The sequence below is a fragment of the Accipiter gentilis genome, unplaced genomic scaffold (genome assembly GCF_929443795.1).
Source record: "Accipiter gentilis unplaced genomic scaffold, bAccGen1.1, whole genome shotgun sequence".
In the NCBI taxonomy this organism is placed as follows: domain Eukaryota; kingdom Metazoa; phylum Chordata; class Aves; order Accipitriformes; family Accipitridae; genus Astur; species Astur gentilis.
In genome coordinates this window covers 2,801,164-2,819,337 of record NW_026060824.1, presented here as the reverse complement: position 1 = coordinate 2,819,337, position 18,174 = coordinate 2,801,164, and the positions used below count along the sequence as shown (strand labels likewise).

Below are 18,174 nucleotides of genomic sequence, written 5' to 3'. Positions count from 1 at the left end.
TCGTGGGCCCCTCGGTGCCCATGTATGGAAGCACCCGGACGCTTGGGTCCCGGCCCGGGAAAAAGGGGGGGGGGGGGGGGGAGAAATATCCGGACGCCTGAGTCCACGGGATACGAGATGGCGGGAGGGGGGGGGGGGTGCCCGGATGCCTGGGTCCGTGGGATATTGGGGGGAGGGGGTTGTGGGATACGGTGGGATACGGAGAGGGTCTGGATGATTGGGTCCGTGGGAGACAGGGGGGGTTCTGTGGGATACAGAAGGGTCTGTGGGATACGGAAGGGTCCGTGGGATACGGAGAGGGTCCGGATGATTGCGTCCGTGGGAGACAGGGGGGGTTCTGTGGGATACAGAAGGGTCTGTGGGATACGGAAGGGTCCGTGGGATACGGAGAGGGTCCGGATGATTGGGTCCGTGGGAGACAGGGGGGGTTCTGTGGGATACAGAAGGGTCTGTGGGATACGGAAGGGTCCGTGGGATACAGAGAGGTCTGTGGGATATGGAGAGGTCTGTGGGATACGGAGGGGGTCCGGATGATTGAGTCCGTGGGAGACAGGGGGGGTTCTGTGGGATACAGAAGGCTCTGTGGGATACGGAGAGGTCTGTGGGATACGTAGGGGGTCCGGATGATTGAGTCCATGGGAGACAGGGGGAGTTCTGTGGGATACAGAAGGGTCTGTGGGATACGGAAGGGTCCGTGGGATACGGAGAGGTCTGTGGGATACGGAGGGGGTCCGGATGATTGAGTCCGTGGGAGACAGGGGGGGTTCTGTGGGATACAGAAGGGTCTGTGGGATATGGAAGGGTCCGTGGGATACGGAGAGGTCTGTGGGATACGGAGGGGGTCCGGATGATTGAGTCCGTGGGAGACAGGGGGGGTTCTGTGGGATACAGAAGGGTCTGTGGGATACGGAAGGGTCCGTGGGATACGGAGAGGTCTGTGGGATACAGAGAGGTCTGTGGGATACGGAGGGGGTCCGGATGATTGAGTCCATGGGAGACAGGGGGAGTTCTGTGGGATACAGAAGGGTCTGTGGGATACGGAGAGGTCCGTGGGATACAGAGGGGGTCTGGATGATTGAGTCCGTGGGATACGGGGAAGGGGAGTGGATGAGTGGGTCTGTGGGATACGAGGGGGGGGGGGGGCGCGGATGCTTGTGTCCGTGGGAGGAAGAAGGAGGGGACTTGGAGTTGGGAAGGGAACAGGCCTGGACGCCTGGGTCCATGGGATATGGGGGGGGGGAATGGGGATGGACACACACGCCTGGGTTCATGGGATACGGGGGGGGATGGACACGCGCCTGGGTCCACGGGATGGGGGGACACACGTGCCTGTATCCATGGGAAATGGGGACACACATGCCTGGATCTATGGGATATGGGGGGGGGGGACACACACACGCCTGGATCCATGGGATATGGGGATGCGGGGGTGGGGTGGAGGCAGACGCCCAAATCCTGACCGCGCTGGAGCAGATCCACCTCCTTTATTGTGCGTCACCTTCGCTACAGTCACGACCCCCAAATCCCACAAAATCGACCTGAAACCGGGTGCCCCCCCCCCACCGTAGCAGCCCTGCTCTGCCGCTGTGGGGATGCCCCATAACCTGGGGGGGGGGGGGGGGGGGGGGTGGGGGTTGTAGGTCCCCCACTTCCCTGGCCTCATCTTCATCGTAATCATCATCCAAAAAAAAAAAAAAAAAAAAAAAAAAAAAGCAAGCCTCAACATCTAGATGAGGTCCCCATGGTCCTCACGGGGGGTCCCCAAGGTCCTCACGGGGGGGGGGGGGGGGGGGGGGGGGGCTCCCCATCTCCTTCAGCCTTGTCTTTATCATCAAAAAAGGTCTTAACATCTAGAAGAGGACCCCAAGGGTGTCCCTCAACCTCCACGCCCTCCTCATCTTCATCTAAGGGTTCTCCAACGTTGCTCCGGTCCTTCAGCGCGTCCCCAGATTAACGGGTGTTCTCGAGGTCTCAGAGAGGTCCCTTGACCTCCGTGTCCTCATCGAAAGGGTCCCCAAGAAGGTCCACCACGTCCTTGAAGTCCTCCCTGAGGCCCCCGTAGGTGTCCTCCATCTCCTCAAGGTCCCTAAAGGTGTCCCCAAGATCTCAGAGAGCTCTCCTGACGGCTTTCGTCTTCCTCGTCTCTGTCTAAGGGGTCCCTAACAGGCACAAAGGGCTCCTCCAGGATGTCCCCAAGGTCTCAGGAAGGTCCCCTGACCTCCACGTCCTCCTGATTTTCATCTAAGGGGTCACCGAGACCCATAAAAAAGGGCCCCCAAGGCTTTGGAGAAGTCCTCTGACCTTCACGTCCACATCGTCTAAGGGGTCCCCCAACATCCAGAGATGTCCCCGAGGGTGTCCCCGTGGTCTTAGAGGTCCCTGACCTCCACGTCCTCATCGAAGAGGTCCCCAACACTGATGCAGTGGTCCCCAAGGTCCTAGAGAGGTCCCTGACCTCCACGTCCTCCTCGTCTTCATCTAAGGGGTCCCCAACACCCACGCAGTGGTCCCCAAGACCCCCAAAGGGGTCCCCAAGCTCTTACAGAGGCCCCTTGACCTCCACATCCGCATCATCTTCACCTAAGGGGTCCCCAACATCCCCAGAAGGGTCCCCAAAGGGGTCTGCCACATTGCCGAGGTCTCCCCGGTTATCCCCGAGATCCTCGTAAGGGACCCCAAAATCATCTTCCAAGTCCCCGAGGTCCTCCTGGACGTCCCCGAGGTCCCCATTGGCATCTCCGGGGAGTCGCAGCAAGGGGTCACCCCCACCCCACGGCTCCCCCATCTCAAGGTGGGGCTGGACCCCCCGGGGTGCCACAGCAGCCATCAAGGCCCTGGCCAAGCGAGGGGGACATCGGGCCAACTGCGCCACCCGAACCAAACGAGGGGCCACGTCGTGGGGTTGCCCCCCTAAAATGGCTTGGGCGGCCCGGGTGGCCAACGGGGCGCAACCCCACCTCTCGGCCAAAGCCCAGAGGGCGCCGGGGGACGCGGCGACGGCGGCGACCATGACGCCCTCGAAACCGTCCACCAAATAACGGCGGGCCAAGGCAACGGCGGCGTCGGCGGCGGCGGGGGACACCGGCGGGGACAGGAAGGGACATTTGTCCTTGGGGTGACCCCGGCAGCCGTGGACAAAATGAAGGAGGAGGAGGAGAGGGTGGCGGGGGGCGCAGCCTAAGGTCACCGCTGCCTGGCGGGCCTCGGCAAAAGCTCCCCCCAACATGGCTCCCAAGACGGGGGACCCCCGGGTCAGGGCCGCTCGGGCTGCTGGCACCCCGGGGTGGGCGCCGTTGGGGAGGAGGAGGAGGTCGTGGGGGGTCCGGGCATAGGGACACATTGGGGACACCGGGGGACGCGCGGCTGGGGGGGTGGGGGACGCTTGGGGGGCTGGAGACGGTGGCGGAGATGGGTTGGAAGAGCTTGGGGACGCTCGGGGACAGGAGCCGGAGGAGCTTAGGGAGGCTCGGAGACAGGGAGATGGTTGGGGAGATGGGTTGGAAGATGTCGGGGACACCTGGGGACACGGATCGAGGGGGTTTGGGGAAACCTGGGGCCGTGGGGACAGTTGGGGCCGTGGGTTGGAGCACCTCAGAGGCGCCCGAGGACACGAGTTGGGGAGGTTCGAGGACAGCGGAGGAGAAGAGGAGAGCAGGGGACATTTGGGGGGTCTTGGGGCCACTGGGGAATGGAAGTTGGGCGGGTTTGGGGACAGCTGGGGACAAGAGGATGATCGGGGACGTTTAGCAGCCCTCTGGGACACTTGGGGACAGGGGGAGCCCGGGGGAAACGGGTCTGGAGATACTTGGGGACATGGGGACACGGGGGAGAGCAGGGGTGGGGGGTAGAGGGGACACGGAGACCCCGGGGGCCCCCACGAGTCATCAGCGTCCCCAAGTCCGTCTGCGTGTCCCCACGGGTCCCCGTGTCCATCGGTGCACCCTGGCGCGTCCCCGACGTCACCGTGTCCATCCGCAGGAGAGGTTGCGTGGCCGTCCACGTGTCCCCAGGTGTCCTCAGCGTCCCCAAAGGTGTCTGGGTGTCCCCAGGGGTCCTTGAGGTCCTTGTGGCGGTCCGGAGGTCTCTGCAGGTCACCGTTCTCCCCAAGGACGTCGTCACTCTCCCCACGTCTGTCCGCTTGTCCCCACAGGTCCTCAGCGTCCCCATGTTCCCACGGGTCCCTGGTGTCCCCATCTCCGTGCACCTGTAGATCCCCAAGAGCACCGGAGAGTCTGTGGGTGTCCCAGTGTCCCCATGGGATCCCCGATGTCCCCAGTATCCCCGTACGTCTGTTGCCACGAGTCCCTCGCGATCCCTACGTCCCCAACCGGCTCCTCGGTGTCCCCACAAGCCCTCAACGTCCCCAACGATCCCCAGCGGCTTCGGTGTCCCCAACCACATCTTCAACGTCCCCATCGTTTGTCCCCAGCACCCCGTGGGGCCGTACCTGCAGGTCCTCGGCGCTGGCACGTCCCAGCGTGTCCTCACCGTCCCCTGTCGCGTCCCCGATGTCCCCCGGCGTGTCCCCGGCATGTCCCCGCAGGAGGGCGATGGCATCGGCAGCGTAGAGGGCGAAGGCCGGCGGGGGCTCGTAGGGGGACGTGGGGCCCCGGGCCACCGCCGAGAGCAGCAGGGCCACCGCACCCCCTCCCCACAGCAGCCCCCGTGCCGGGGACGCCGGCCTGCGCACGTCAAGGACACGTGTCACGCCGGCGTCATGGCAAAGGGACGCCAAGGGTCACGCCGACGCCACACCGGTGCCGAGGGTCGTACCAACAACACAGGCTGCGCCACCGTGACAACGGTGACCCGAGTCACGCCAATGACGTGGGTCGCGCCAACGGGATGCCGCCAACGCGGGGTCGCGCCAACGTGACGTCGACACCGCGGGTCGCGCCAACGTGACGCCGACACGAGTCCTGGCAACGACGCGGGTCACGGCAACGTGACGCCAACGCTGTAGGCGATGCCAACGCGATGCCAACGTCACGGGTCACGGCAACGTGACGCCAGTGCTGTGGGTGATGCCAACGTCACGGGTCACACCGATGCAGTGGGTCACGCCAATGTGACACCAATGCCGTGGGTCACGCCAACGCGACGCCAACGCCGTGGGTCACGCCAACGCGACGCTAACGCCGTGGGTCATGCCAACGCGACACCAACGCTGTGGGTCACACCAACGTGACGCTAACGCCGTGGGTCACGCCAACGCGACGCCAACGCCGTGGGTCACGCCAACGCGACGCCAGTGCCGTGGGTCACGCCAACGCGTGGGGGATGCTACAGGGTCTAGGGCCACCCCCCCCACCCCGGGGGGGCTGCACACGCCTGCGACACGAGTGATGTGCCGACGACACGGGGCGAGGGGGGCACACAGAGGGAACGTATAGGATTTCTGTAGGCAGATCTATAGGGGAACTATAGGGCTATAGGTAGGAAATCTATATGAGACTTATGGGGCTGCCTATGAGGACTAGCAGGGTCGCTTAGGGGGCAGCCATAGGGAACGTACAGGGCTGCCCGTGGCGAGTTCTGCAAGGGGCCCCTATAGGTAATCTATAGACTTGGGCACTGGGGATCTATAGAGGATTTACGGGGGCTCTACGGGGCCAGAAATAGGGGATCTATAGGAAATTATTGCACTCACTACGAGGCGACCTACGGAAGATCCGTAGAAATCTAGAGGAAACACTTGTGAAATTGGCTGTAGTGGATCAATGGGGCCACCTACTGGGAAAATACATATAACGCATGCCCTGCCTTGCCTATGGAAATCTATACTGAACACCTATGTGGGATCTAAAGGCTGTTTTGGGGACCCCATCCGGAACCTACGGGGCTCTATAGGCACTTGAGACCAGTGAACAAGTGGGAATCCATGCGGCAAACCCGCAGGTGGGTTATGGGGCTGGTTCTGGGGGCTAGAGGGAGCCGCAGAGGCTCTATAGGGGGCTTAAAAGGGTCTATAGGGGGCTTAAAAGACTCTAGAGATGATGTATTGGGCTTTATAGAGGATTTATGGGCCTGGGCGCAGGGGAACACATCGGGGATCTCCTACGGGAGTTATTGGGCTGGTTATGGGGGCTGCAGAAGCTCTATAGGGGAAAGGGTCTATAGGGGACTTAAAAGAGTCTATAGGGGATTTAAAAGGCTCTAGAGATGATTTATTGGGCTTTATAGAGAATTTATGGGCTCGGGCGCAGAGGAACACATCGGGGATCTCCCACGGGAGTTATGGGGCTGGTTCTGGGGGCTAGAGGGGGCCGCAGAAGCTCTATAGGGGGCTTAAAAGTGTCTATAGGGGACTTAAAAGACTCTAGAGATGATGTATTGGGCTTTATAGAGGATTTATGGGCCTGGGCGCAGGGGAACACATATCTCCTCTGGGAGTTATGGAGCTGGTTATGGGGGCTGCAGAAGCTCTATAGGGGAAAGGGTCTATAGGGGACTTAAAAGAGTCTATAGGGGATTTAAAAGGCTCTAGAGATGATTTATTGGGCTTTATAGAGAATTTATGGGCTCGGGCGCAGGGGAACACATCGGGGATCTCCCACGGGAGTTACGGGGCTGGTTCTGGGGGCTAGAGGGGGCCGCAGAAGCTCTATAGGGGGCTTAAAAGGGTCTATAGGGGACTTAAAAGACTCTAGAGATGATGTATTGGGCTTTATAGAGGATTTATGGGCCTGGGCGCAGGGGAACACATATCTCCTCTGGGAGTTATGGAGCTGGTTATGGGGGCTGCAGAAGCTCTATAGGGGAAAGGGTCTATAGGGGACTTAAAAGAGTCTATAGGGGATTTAAAAGGCTCTAGAGATGATTTATTGGGCTTTATAGAGAATTTATGGGCTCGGGCGCAGAGGAACACATCGGGGATCTCCCACGGGAGTTATGGGGCTGGTTCTGGGGGCTAGAGGGAGCTGCAGAAGCTCTATAGGGGGCTTAAAAGGGTCTATAGGGGACTTAAAAGACTCTAGAGATGATGTATTGGGCTTTATAGAGGATTTATGGGCCTGGGCGCAGGGGAACACATATCTCCTACGGGAGTTATGGAGCTGGTTATGGGGGCTGCAGAAGCTCTATAGGGGAAAGGGTCTATAGGGGACTTAAAAGAGTCTATAGGGGATTTAAAAGGCTCTAGAGATGATTTATTGGGCTTTATAGAGAATTTATGGGCTCGGGCGCAGAGGAACACATCGGGGATCTCCCACGGGAGTTATGGGGCTGGTTCTGGGGGCTAGAGGGAGCTGCAGAAGCTCTATAGGGGGCTTAAAAGGGTCTATAGGGGACTTAAAAGACTCTAGAGATGATGTATTGGGCTTTATAGAGGATTTATGGGCCTGGGCGCAGGGGAACACATATCTCCTACGGGAGTTATGGAGCTGGTTATGGGGGCTGCAGAAGCTCTATAGGGGAAAGGGTCTATAGGGGACTTAAAAGAGTCTATAGGGGATTTAAAAGGCTCTAGAGATGATTTATTGGGCTTTATAGAGAATTTATGGGCTCGGGCGCAGAGGAACACATCGGGGATCTCCCACGGGAGTTATGGGGCTGGTTCTGGGGGCTAGAGGGAGCCGCAGAAGCTCTATAGGGGGCTTAAAAGGGTCTATAGGGGACTTAAAAGACTCTAGAGATGATGTATTGGGCTTTATAGAGGATTTATGGGCCTGGGTGCAGGGGAACACATAGGGGATCTCCTGCGGGAGTTATTGGGCTGGTTCTGGGGGGGGCTGCAGAAGCTCTATAGGGGAAAGGGTCTATAGGGGACTTAAAAGAGTCTATAGGGGATTTAAAAGGCTCTAGAGATGATTTATTGGGCTTTATAGAGAATTTATGGGCTCGGGCGCAGGGGAACACATCGGGGATCTCCCACGGGAGTTATGGGACTGGTTCTGGGGGCTAGAGGGGGCCGCAGAGGCTCTATAGGGGGCTTAAAAGGGTCTATAGGGGACTTAAAAGACTCTAGAGATGATGTATTGGTCTTTATAGAGGATTTATGGGCCTGGGCGCAGGGGAACACGTATCTCCTCTGGGAGTTATGGAGCTGGTTATGGGGGCTGCAGAAGCTCTATAGGGGAAAGGGTCTATAGGGGACTTAAAAGAGTCTATAGGGGATTTAAAAGGCTCTAGAGATGATTTATTGGGCTTTATAGAGAATTTATGGGCTCGGGCGCAGAGGAACACATCGGGGATCTCCCACGGGAGTTATGGGGCTGGTTCTGGGGGCTAGAGGGAGCTGCAGAAGCTCTATAGGGGGCTTAAAAGGGTCTATAGGGGACTTAAAAGACTCTAGAGATGATGTATTGGGCTTTATAGAGGATTTATGGGCCTGGGCGCAGGGGAACACATATCTCCTACGGGAGTTATGGAGCTGGTTATGGGGGCTGCAGAAGCTCTATAGGGGAAAGGGTCTATAGGGGACTTAAAAGAGTCTATAGGGGATTTAAAAGGCTCTAGAGATGATTTATTGGGCTTTATAGAGAATTTATGGGCTCGGGCGCAGAGGAACACATCGGGGATCTCCCACGGGAGTTATGGGGCTGGTTCTGGGGGCTAGAGGGAGCTGCAGAAGCTCTATAGGGGGCTTAAAAGGGTCTATAGGGGACTTAAAAGACTCTAGAGATGATGTATTGGGCTTTATAGAGGATTTATGGGCCTGGGCGCAGGGGAACACATATCTCCTACGGGAGTTATGGAGCTGGTTATGGGGGCTGCAGAAGCTCTATAGGGGAAAGGGTCTATAGGGGACTTAAAAGAGTCTATAGGGGATTTAAAAGGCTCTAGAGATGATTTATTGGGCTTTATAGAGAATTTATGGGCTCGGGCGCAGAGGAACACATCGGGGATCTCCCACGGGAGTTATGGGGCTGGTTCTGGGGGCTAGAGGGGGCCGCAGAGGCTCTATAGGGGACTTAAAAGGCTCTATAGGGGTCTTAAAAGGCTCTAAAGATGATGTATTGGGCTTTATAAAGGATTTATGGGCTCAGGCGCAGGGGAACACATTGGGGATCTCCTACGGGAGTTATTGGGCTGGTTCTGGGGGGGGCTACAGGGACACTGTAGAGTCTATAGGGGACATATGGGGTCTATAGAGGATTTACGGGTCCGGGTGCAGGGGAACGCGTGAGGAATCCCCCCCCCCCCAAGGTGAGTTATGGGCCAGTTCGGGGTGGGGGTGGGAGGCCGCAGCAGGGAAACTATAGGGGCTTTATAAGGGTGCTATAGGGTCGCTATAGGGTCGGTACCTGGCGAGCAAAGGCAGGGCGGTGGCACAGGCCAGGCGGGCTGGGGGGGCCCCGCAGCGCAGCATGTGAGTCAGCAGCCCCACGCCGAAGGGGGCCGCTGCCGCCGCCCCCAGGTTGCGCAGGAGTCCCTCACCTGGGGAGACACAGGGACGTATTAGGGTGGGGGGGGGGGGGGGGGTGTCAGATCCATAGGATCCCGCTGTGGATCTTTCCTCCTCCTCCCGGCCCCCCAGGATCACCCCCAGGAGCCTCAAACCAGCACCCAGAACCCCCAACGGCCCCCCCGAGACATCCAGCAGTCCCCCAAAGACACCCAAAGCCCCCCAGGGACTCCCAAAAGGCACCGGGGATCATCTAAAGACCACTCGGGACACCCCAGGAGCCTCCAAAAGGTCACTCAGGACCCCCTGGGGACCTCCTCCAGCCCCCCCAGGGAGACCCAAAAACTACCCAGAACCTCCAGGGACCCCCCCCAAAGTCCACCAAGGACCCCTAGAGATACCAAATAATCCCCCAGGGACTCCTTGGGACCCCTAATAGCCCGCTGGGGACACCTCAGAGACCCCTAAAGGCCACCCAGACCTGCTGTGGGACTCCCAGCAGCCCCCCCCAGAGACCCCCAAAGGCCACCCAGGACCCCCCTGGGGACCCCCAATAGTCCCCTAGGAAACCCTGGGGGCCCCAAAAGGTCAACAAGGACCCCCAGAAGCCCCCAAAGAACCCCTGACGTGATGCTCAAAGACCAGCCGTGACTCCCAGGAATCCCAGTTAGCTCCCTGAAGCCCCCCCCCCCCCCCCCCCCCCCCCAACTCACCCAACTCCTTGAGGCGTGCCTGGCGGGGATGAGGGGGGACAGCCGGATGCCTTGGTCCCCCGGGCCGTGAGAGTTCCTCGGCCTGGGGTGGGGTGAAGCCGAGGACCAGCCAGGAATGGAGCAGGGAGGGGACGTAAGCCCGGACCAGGGCCCCCAAAAAAGCAGGGTGCCCTGTCAGGCGCTGCAGCACCCGGGCAGCCCGGGGGGCTGGGGCAGGGACCCCCGTCAGATAACGAAGGAGCCCCGAAACAACGGGGGCAGTGGCAAGGGCTCGGCTGGGTTCATCGGCGGCTGCCAGCCTTCCCAAAAGTAGGAGAGCGGGAGCTTCGGGGAGCCAGGGATCCCCCTCGCCCACCCCCCGGGGTAAGGCCAGGGCCCCCATGGGGGGCAGGCGACGGCGGGGGGGAGAGGGGCAGTGGGGGGGAACGGTGGAGGACGGAGGGGAGGGCGGTGGGGAGGAAGCTTCAGAGAGGAGCCAGGACCTGGGGGGAGAAATAGGGGGGGGGGGGGGGGCTGAGCAGTTTGGGTGGTGGGGGGGGGGACAGGGACAGCCCCAGACCCCCAGGGTGTCACTAAGGGACAGCCCGGACACCCCCCCCCCTGCCCTTCACCCTCCACCACCTGCACAAAGGGCTGGGGACCCCCCCCCCCCCCCAGCACCCCTCTTCTATTGCCAAGGATGCCGAAATGGCAATCCCAGGGCTGCCCCCCCCCCCCCCCCCCCCCCCCGAGGACCCCAAAGGTGATCCCAGGGAGCCCCCCCCCCCCACCCCAAGACCCCCAGGGACACCCCCAGGAGCTCCCCCCAAAAGCCTGTCCGTCTGTCCATCCCTCCCCCCCCCCCCCCCCCCCCCCCACTCACTTGAGTCCCCGCAAGCTCCCGGCGGCCGCATCGGGCCCGGGTGGGCCAGGTAGCTCCCGCGGAAGATCGCAGGATGCGGCGGCTTCATCCTCCTCCTCTTCGTCTTCCTCCTCTTCGTCTTCCTCCTCTTCGTCTTCCTCCTCATCGGCCCGGGCTCGCAGGACGTCGGCGAGGAGCGGGACGAGGCCTCGAGCTTCCAGAGCCGCCAACGCCTCCTGGTCGTAGGCGAAGGCGGCCAAAGCCAGGAGGACGCGGGGACGCCACGGTCGGGCGCGGGGTTCGGCCAGGAGGCGCAAGAGCAACCCCAATCCGCCGGCCGCTCGTACCCGCGCCCGGTTAACGGCTTCCCGGCACAACAGGCAGAGCGCTCGGACGGCTACGGTGGCACCGGCGACGTTGGGGGACGCCAACGCTCTCCTCACCTCTTCCGTCACCGCTTCCACCGCCCCGGCGGCTCCCAAGGCGGGTCGGAGAGGAGCGCGGGCGCAAGCGTTGGCGATGGCTCCCAGGGCGGGTTGACGGTGGTCCCGCTTGGCGTGAGCGGCCAAAGCGGCCAAGGCGGGCAAAGCGGGGGCCACGTCGTCTGCCGAAGGGCCGGGGCTGTCGGTGAGACCCCGTAAAGCTCGGGCGACGGCTGGGCAGGCGGGATCAGCCGGAGAGAGGGACGCCAAGCGGGAAGCCAAAGCTCGCACGGCTCCGGCTCGACCTAGGGCCCGGCGGGGGGCCGGGGCGGCCCCCAAAATGCGGAGGGCACGGGCGGCGCTGTGGAGGCACTCGGGGGTGCCGCAGGAGGCGGCCAGCGACACCAGGAGGGGGCCAGCACCTGCAAGGGAAAAAGGGGGACAGAGTTAAGGTGGGGGCCTCAGGGATACCCCAAGGATGTCCTGGTGGTCCCAGGGACGAGAAAAACCATTAGGGTGGGGATCGGGGACGCAATTTGAGGACGTCCGGGCCCGTCAGGGGACAAGTTGGGGACGTCCCGCTACCCGCAGGGCCGAGAAACGCATCGCGGCGTGTGCTGGGGACACCCTCCGGACACGTGGCACCCGTCGTGGGATGGGGGAGACACCCCCCCCGAGGGTGTCCCAGCACCCACAGGGAGGAGAAAGCCGTTAAGGGACTCGTTGGGGACACGGGGACCCATCCTAAAGGACCTTGGGGACAGCCGGAGGACCCCCTGGACAGCCAGGAGACCCCCCCCAAAAACCACTTCAGGTGACCCCTGGAGACTTTGGGGACCCCTGCGGCCACCCAAAGCACCCTGGGGAACATGTCCTTGTCCCCTGGAGACCTTGGGGACACCCGGGGACCCCTCTGGGGGACCCCGTTGCTCACCGGCGTCGAGGACATCCCGGGCGCCGTCGGGTTCCAGCGCCAGGTTGGCGAGGGTGCGGGCCACCCGGTTCTGCACGCTCTCCGGTCCCGGCGAGGAGAGCAGGGCCACTGCGGGGAACAGAGAGGGCAGAGGTCAGGGATGGGGGGGGGGACGGACAGGTCAAAGGTCACGGTTAGGGGACACGCTTCGGGACAAGGCAAGGGGAGAGGGTGACGGACGGGCGCACCCTGAGGGACAGGTCAGGGGGTCAAAGGTCGTGGTTAGGGGCATGCCAAGGGGCAAGGGGGACATGGGGGCATCCTGAGGGACAGGTCAGGGGTCGAAGGTCGTGGTTAGGGACATGCCAAGGGGAAAGGGTGACAGATAGGGATACCCTGAGGGACAGGTCAGGGGTCAAAGGTTGTGGTTAGGGGCATGCCAAGGGGAAAGGGGGACATGGGGGCACCCTGAGGGACAGGTCAGGGGTCGAAGGTCGCGGTTAGGGACAGGGAGTGACCCTCAAGGCCAGGTCAGGGGTCACCGGCAGGAGTTTGGGAATTCTCCAATTGCCCTCAATAGGCTTTGGACTGAACCATTCCTGAAGGTGGTGGTGGTGGGGGGTGTCAGGGGCTGTCCCATTCCCAATATGGGGGGGGGTGTCCTAGTATTGGGGGGGGGGAGGAGGGTGTCTGGACTGTCCCATTTCCAGTACGGGGGTGTATGTCCAGACCCATTCCCAGTATTGGGGGGGGTGGGTGTGTCTGGACTGTCCCATTCCCAGTATGGGGGGGTCCAGACCCATTCCCAGTATGGGGGGGGGTCCAGACCCATTACCAATATTGGGGGGGGGGGGGGGGGGGAGGGGGTCTGGACTGTCCCATTCCCAGTATGGGGGGGGTCCAGACCCATTCCCAATATTGGGGGGGGGGGGGGGAGGGGGTCTGGACTGTCCCATTCCCAGTATGGGGGGGGGGGGTCCAGACCCATTCCCAATGTGTGTGTGTGGGGGGGGCTCTGGGCTGTCCCATTCCCTCTGGGGGGGGGGTGGTGTCTGGACTGTCCCATTCCCAGTATGGGAGAGGGTGTGTGTGTGTGTGTCCAGACCCATTCCCAGTATGGGGGGGGTCGGGGGGGTCGGGGGTCTGGAGTGTCCCATTCCAAGTATGGGGGGGGGGGTGGTCCCAGACCCATTCCCAGTGGGGGGGGTGAGGGGGCTCTGGGCTGTCCCATTCCGTCTGGGGGGGGGGAAGACCCTCTGGGCTGTCCCATTCTCTCTATGGGGGGGGGGGGGAAACTCTGTGCTGTCCCATTCCCTCCCCGAGGAACTCCCGGCGCCTACCACTCACCGAGGCGGGGGACGCCGCCGAGGCGCCGAGCCTGCCGGCGGCAACCGGGCTCGGTACAACAATTCCCGAGCACGCTGAGAGCCAAATCGAGGGTCCGCCGTGGCCTCTCGGGCCCCAACAACTCCAACAACGGCCCCAACCCACCCCGTTCCCGAAACCGAGCGGCACCTCCCGGTCGCCGAGTATGACGGGTCCGTAAAGCCAACAAAGCCCGGGCCAGGCCCGGTTCGGCCGCCGCTCGCACGGCCTCAACGCACCAACCCAAAGGTTCCGACATGGCGGCGCCCCGGGCCCGGGGCCCGGGCCCGGCGGCGCCTGAGAAAGAGGAAGGAGAAAGACGGTGGCCGGGAAGGACCCGCCCAGCGCCGCGGGGTACGACGGGAAGTGGAGTCCGGCGCTGGGAGGGAAGGGGGTGTGGCGTAAGGGAGGCGGAAGAGGCGTGAGGACTACAACTCCCAGGGTGCACCGCGGCGGCTGGGCGGGAAATTCCGCTGTGGGGAGGTGGAGGGGCGGGGCGGCTTTACCTCAGGACGGGGCCGGGGGGGGGGGGGGGCGGCGTACTGGGAGGACTGGGAGCACTGGTGGTCGTTACCGTGGGTTGAGTGGGCCCTCAGCCTTATCCTGGCCCTCGTGGGAGGGTTTCCTACGGGATCGGTGATGTACGGAAAGCAGAATCCACAATCGGTGCGATTGTAAAGTAGGTATGTTCATCCAGCGCTGGGCAGCACGGGGGGTAGTAGTAGTATGTAACGGTCAAGCGTTACATATGTAATGAAAGGGTTAACTTTGTTCATGAAATCGCACATGGGGGTAGAGACATTCTCCACAAATACCCCTAAAAGTCTTACTGCTAATCTTGACCTTTGGTCCGTGTGTTTTAGATAAAAGTTGTAGCCCTTGTTCAAAGCAGAATAGAATCAATTCGGCTAATGGTGTTAAAACAACAGTATGATAATTTACTGACATACTAATCGGGAAGGGGGAAGACACACATTGTGATTAAACGAATGCTTTGTGTAAAAAAAAAAAAAAAAAAACAAACCCAAAACCCCCCAAGTGCTTAAATGTTGCGTAAAAGTCACGAGGAAAAATAACAAATATAACTTACTAGATAAGGAAGAGAAAGACAACAGCTATAATTTACTAGATAAGGGGATTAACTCTACCACGACTACATATCTCCACAACAAAAGACATTCTACATCAAAAAGACATTTCCCCTTGAGAAGATGGACCGAATCTGCCCAATAATGAACCTACACGAGCAAAGGAAAAAAAAAGAGAGAAACAAAACAAGGTGAAGATTGACAAGGGAGGGGTGCATAAACTGTATAAAAGGAATATAACTATAACAGAAAGTTGCGAGCTTGTGGCGGAGCACTGCCTCCCCGGCCGCCCAGTGCTGTTTTGCTCTTTTATCGCTTGCTAATAAATTCGACCTTTTTTTATTCACTACAAATTGGCTCCTCCAATTTGTCACGAGCGTCTATAACAACATATACATAGAGTTTCGCAATACGCTTATACATAGGCATTACCTATCCCCGCTTCATATTAAAATTAGCTCTAGGAAGCCATTTCCACAGTCTCCTCTCAGCTGCGCTTGCGCAGTGCCTCCTTATGGTGGTCGTCTGGGGGTCGTGAAGATGAAGGCTGTATGTCTTCTTCACGCTGAACCCTTAACCTTCTGTCCCTGCGCGGACTCAGTTGTCCCTTGGCATTTGTCTAAATCACAAGGTCGGTCTTAGCTGGTTCTTGGAGCCACTGCTGCTTCTGATCAGGGACTATCTCCTGTCCCAGCCAGCCTCAACAATGCAAGCGTTAAACATCACTTCTCATCCCCTTGGGCCGTGTCTGCCTCTTATTGAAACTTCTTTAACTTCATTATAAGCTAGATAATTATTAAACAATTCCTATCTACATTCATATAGCTACTATATCTACTAAGGCTTCTTTGGTTTCCCGTCTCATCGGAGCCCTGCTTTTGCCCCTTGGTCCGAGCCGGAGAGTGGTTTTGTTAGAGAGATACGGAATAAAAACTTATTAAGGCCAGCGTGAAACGTGTATCGGAATCAGGAATAAAAACTTACTAACGCCAGCGTGAAACGTGTATCGGAATCAGGAATAAAAACTTACTAACGCCAACGGGAAACGTATCGGAATCGGGAATAAAAACTTATTAACACCAATGTGAAACATGCCAGCGTGAAATGTGTATCAGAATCTGGAATAAAAACGACAGGGTGAAAAGTGCAGCCAGAGGAAGACTCCTGACTTCATCCCTTGCAGATCCCCAAAGGCCCCTGCAAACCACAAGAGACGTGCGCAAGTGGGGGGGGTCTGGGGTGGAGTTATGTTAATAGATATCTGAAATATTAAAATAACCCCTTGGAAACACCACGAACACGGTGTATAAAAGGGCGAGTTCGGGTATAACCGGCGCGCCTCTGGTTTTGACCATGTGCCCAGCGCTGTTTGCCTTTGTTCTATAATAAACTTGTAAAATTCATGAAGTTCAGCATGAGTGTATTTCTCACAGCCGTTGTGACGTTAAGAAGCAGGGGGGACACCGAGGGATCGCTCCTCCAAAGGTGTGTCCAACTTAGTATCAAAATCCATCAGGTTTTTATAGACTTTTTCTGTCAGGTCGTTGTTACATGAGCTCTTTCTGTAAAAACGCGTGCTATGCTCTTAGATTTAACCTTTATAGTGATTGGTCCTCATATAACCTCATCAATATTCTTATTTAAAAACAATCATTGGTCAACTGCACTTAGCTCTACCGATTGGAATCTTCAATACTCAAATCAAGATTTGAGTAGGGTGAGGGGTTTCCAAGCAGCGTAACCGGTGTCCATGACGGTTTCCTTCATTTCTTGAAACAAAACATAAAAAACCCAATAGCTTCTGATAGCGTATTTCCATACATTCTGTATGGTACATCTAAATATTTTGATGGTTTTAATATTTTGTACCAGCCGTGGAAACTGGTTTGCTGCTAGGTGACTGTAAAAGTGAGATTTGGTAAATATTTATTAGAAATCTTATACTAACACTGTGATTGAAATAATAGACAAAAGTATAGCCAAGCCATTAACTAGTAGAGGTAGTTACTCATGAGTTTTGCAGTTCTTTGCTCTTAGGACTAGATGTTCCTGTACGCTCGATGAGAACAGTGTTGAAATGGACCGCGTGTGATGGAAACTGCGTTAAGCTTCAAGATCAAAGAACAAGGACAAGAATAAAGACTTTAAAGACAGCCAGCAAGAACTTCAAATGGGTCGATGGTCGTAAAAGCAGCCCTTCGACTCAAGTGGACCCTTCATTGCGCATGATCGGAGGTAGGCAGTACTATGATAATCAGTTATAACCATTTTTATGGATATGTGTTGGAGCAGCGGAGGAATGCACGTAAGTCGACCCAATATGAGTGATAGAAGTGATTCAACTTTATTTGCACGGATAGCTCATATTTATACAGTTTGTGATAATTACGCCTACTAGTCCTAATATGATTGGTACATTGCTAATGTTTATTCATTACTAAAACACACCCACTTGTGGTTGGCAGCTACGCGTGTTCAGTAACTTTCTCATGGGAACTTCTTCAAAAGTTACTTGTGAAGTTACGCCAAGGTCACACCGTCCCTGTCTTTCTCCTGATAACAGCGAGACCAGCTGTTGTTTTTCTCCCGATATCAGTAAAGCCAGCTATTTTCAGCCAAGGCCTAGTCTTGCTGCTCAAACTCACATTCTTTCACACAGAACTCTGCTCGCACAACTTTTCGACAGGCCCATGTCCTTTTTCAGCAAGCCACTTCCCAACAATTCTCCCTTTTTCTTTTTGTGCGAGTAGAGCTTGGTGTGTCAGCTTTGAGACTCCTCTCATCATGTACCCATACGCAATTTTAACTATTACACAGATTAATATCAATATACCCAACCATCATAAGGCTTCCTTAATCAATGACATTAGCCGTGGTGTTATCCCACCGAATATTGGCTGTAACACCCCATCAAACCAATTAGTTTCTTGCTGGATCTTTGTGTATGTTTCTTCAGCCAATTTATCTGTTTGTGAATAGATTGAGGTAAAATTTTAACACCTGCTGTATTGCCCTTTGCAAAGATCTGTGAACACAATTAATTAAACACAGTAAAAACAACATTATACCTAATAAAACACATAAGAATAAAAGACTGTTCAGGCAATGCCAATGACACACAAAAAGAGATTTGATTAATAGCTTTAGCTAGTGACACCCAAACATTCTTACTGTCCCATGGCGTTAACCGATGTGGATCAATCACCGGTGTCACTGTCATGCTGCTTACTACAGTCAGTGTGTTCCATATCAATCTCAGCATAAGGTTTCAAATTTATGGGTAAATCAGGAACGTATCTGCCAGACATGGATAATGTGATTTTTTGTCCAATTGCTGTCAAGGCTTGCCGTCCCGGTGCACTTAGTTGTCTTGTAGAAGTTAAGCTATCGCTGCCCCTCAATAAATCCAGCAGCAGCTGTAAGTCTGTATTTGTAATACCACAACAAGGTCGAATCCACTGTAGGTCTCCGTTTAAATCTTTCTCC

General features: G+C 57.6%; 1 protein-coding gene and 1 long non-coding RNA gene across 4 annotated transcripts; one reads left to right on the top strand and one right to left on the bottom strand.

Moving 5' to 3' along the window:
* Positions 1-146: 146 nt before the first annotated feature.
* Positions 147-1,187, top strand: LOC126036889 (uncharacterized). Its single transcript, XR_007505404.1, has 3 exons — positions 147-504; positions 653-952; positions 1,008-1,187. It is a non-coding gene; the product is annotated as an uncharacterized LOC126036889 (long non-coding RNA).
* A 611-nt stretch (positions 1,188-1,798) lies between these two features.
* Positions 1,799-13,887, bottom strand: ARMC5 (armadillo repeat containing 5). Of its 3 annotated transcripts, XM_049797106.1 has the most exons (8): positions 13,583-13,887; positions 12,257-12,364; positions 11,344-11,744; positions 10,922-11,136; positions 10,060-10,541; positions 9,246-9,378; positions 4,448-4,682; positions 1,799-4,204 (listed from the first exon to the last, which is right to left on the bottom strand). In XM_049797106.1, exons 1-8 carry the CDS (start codon positions 13,857-13,859, stop codon positions 2,540-2,542), a joined length of 3,516 nt encoding a protein of 1,171 aa, XP_049653063.1. In that variant the 5' UTR covers positions 13,860-13,887; the 3' UTR covers positions 1,799-2,539. The 3 variants fall into 3 exon arrangements, with proteins under 3 accessions (XP_049653063.1, XP_049653061.1, XP_049653062.1); XM_049797104.1 differs by having other exon boundaries at positions 10,922-11,744; XM_049797105.1 differs by lacking the exon at positions 12,257-12,364 and having other exon boundaries at positions 10,922-11,744.
* Positions 13,888-18,174: the final 4,287 nt, after the last annotated feature.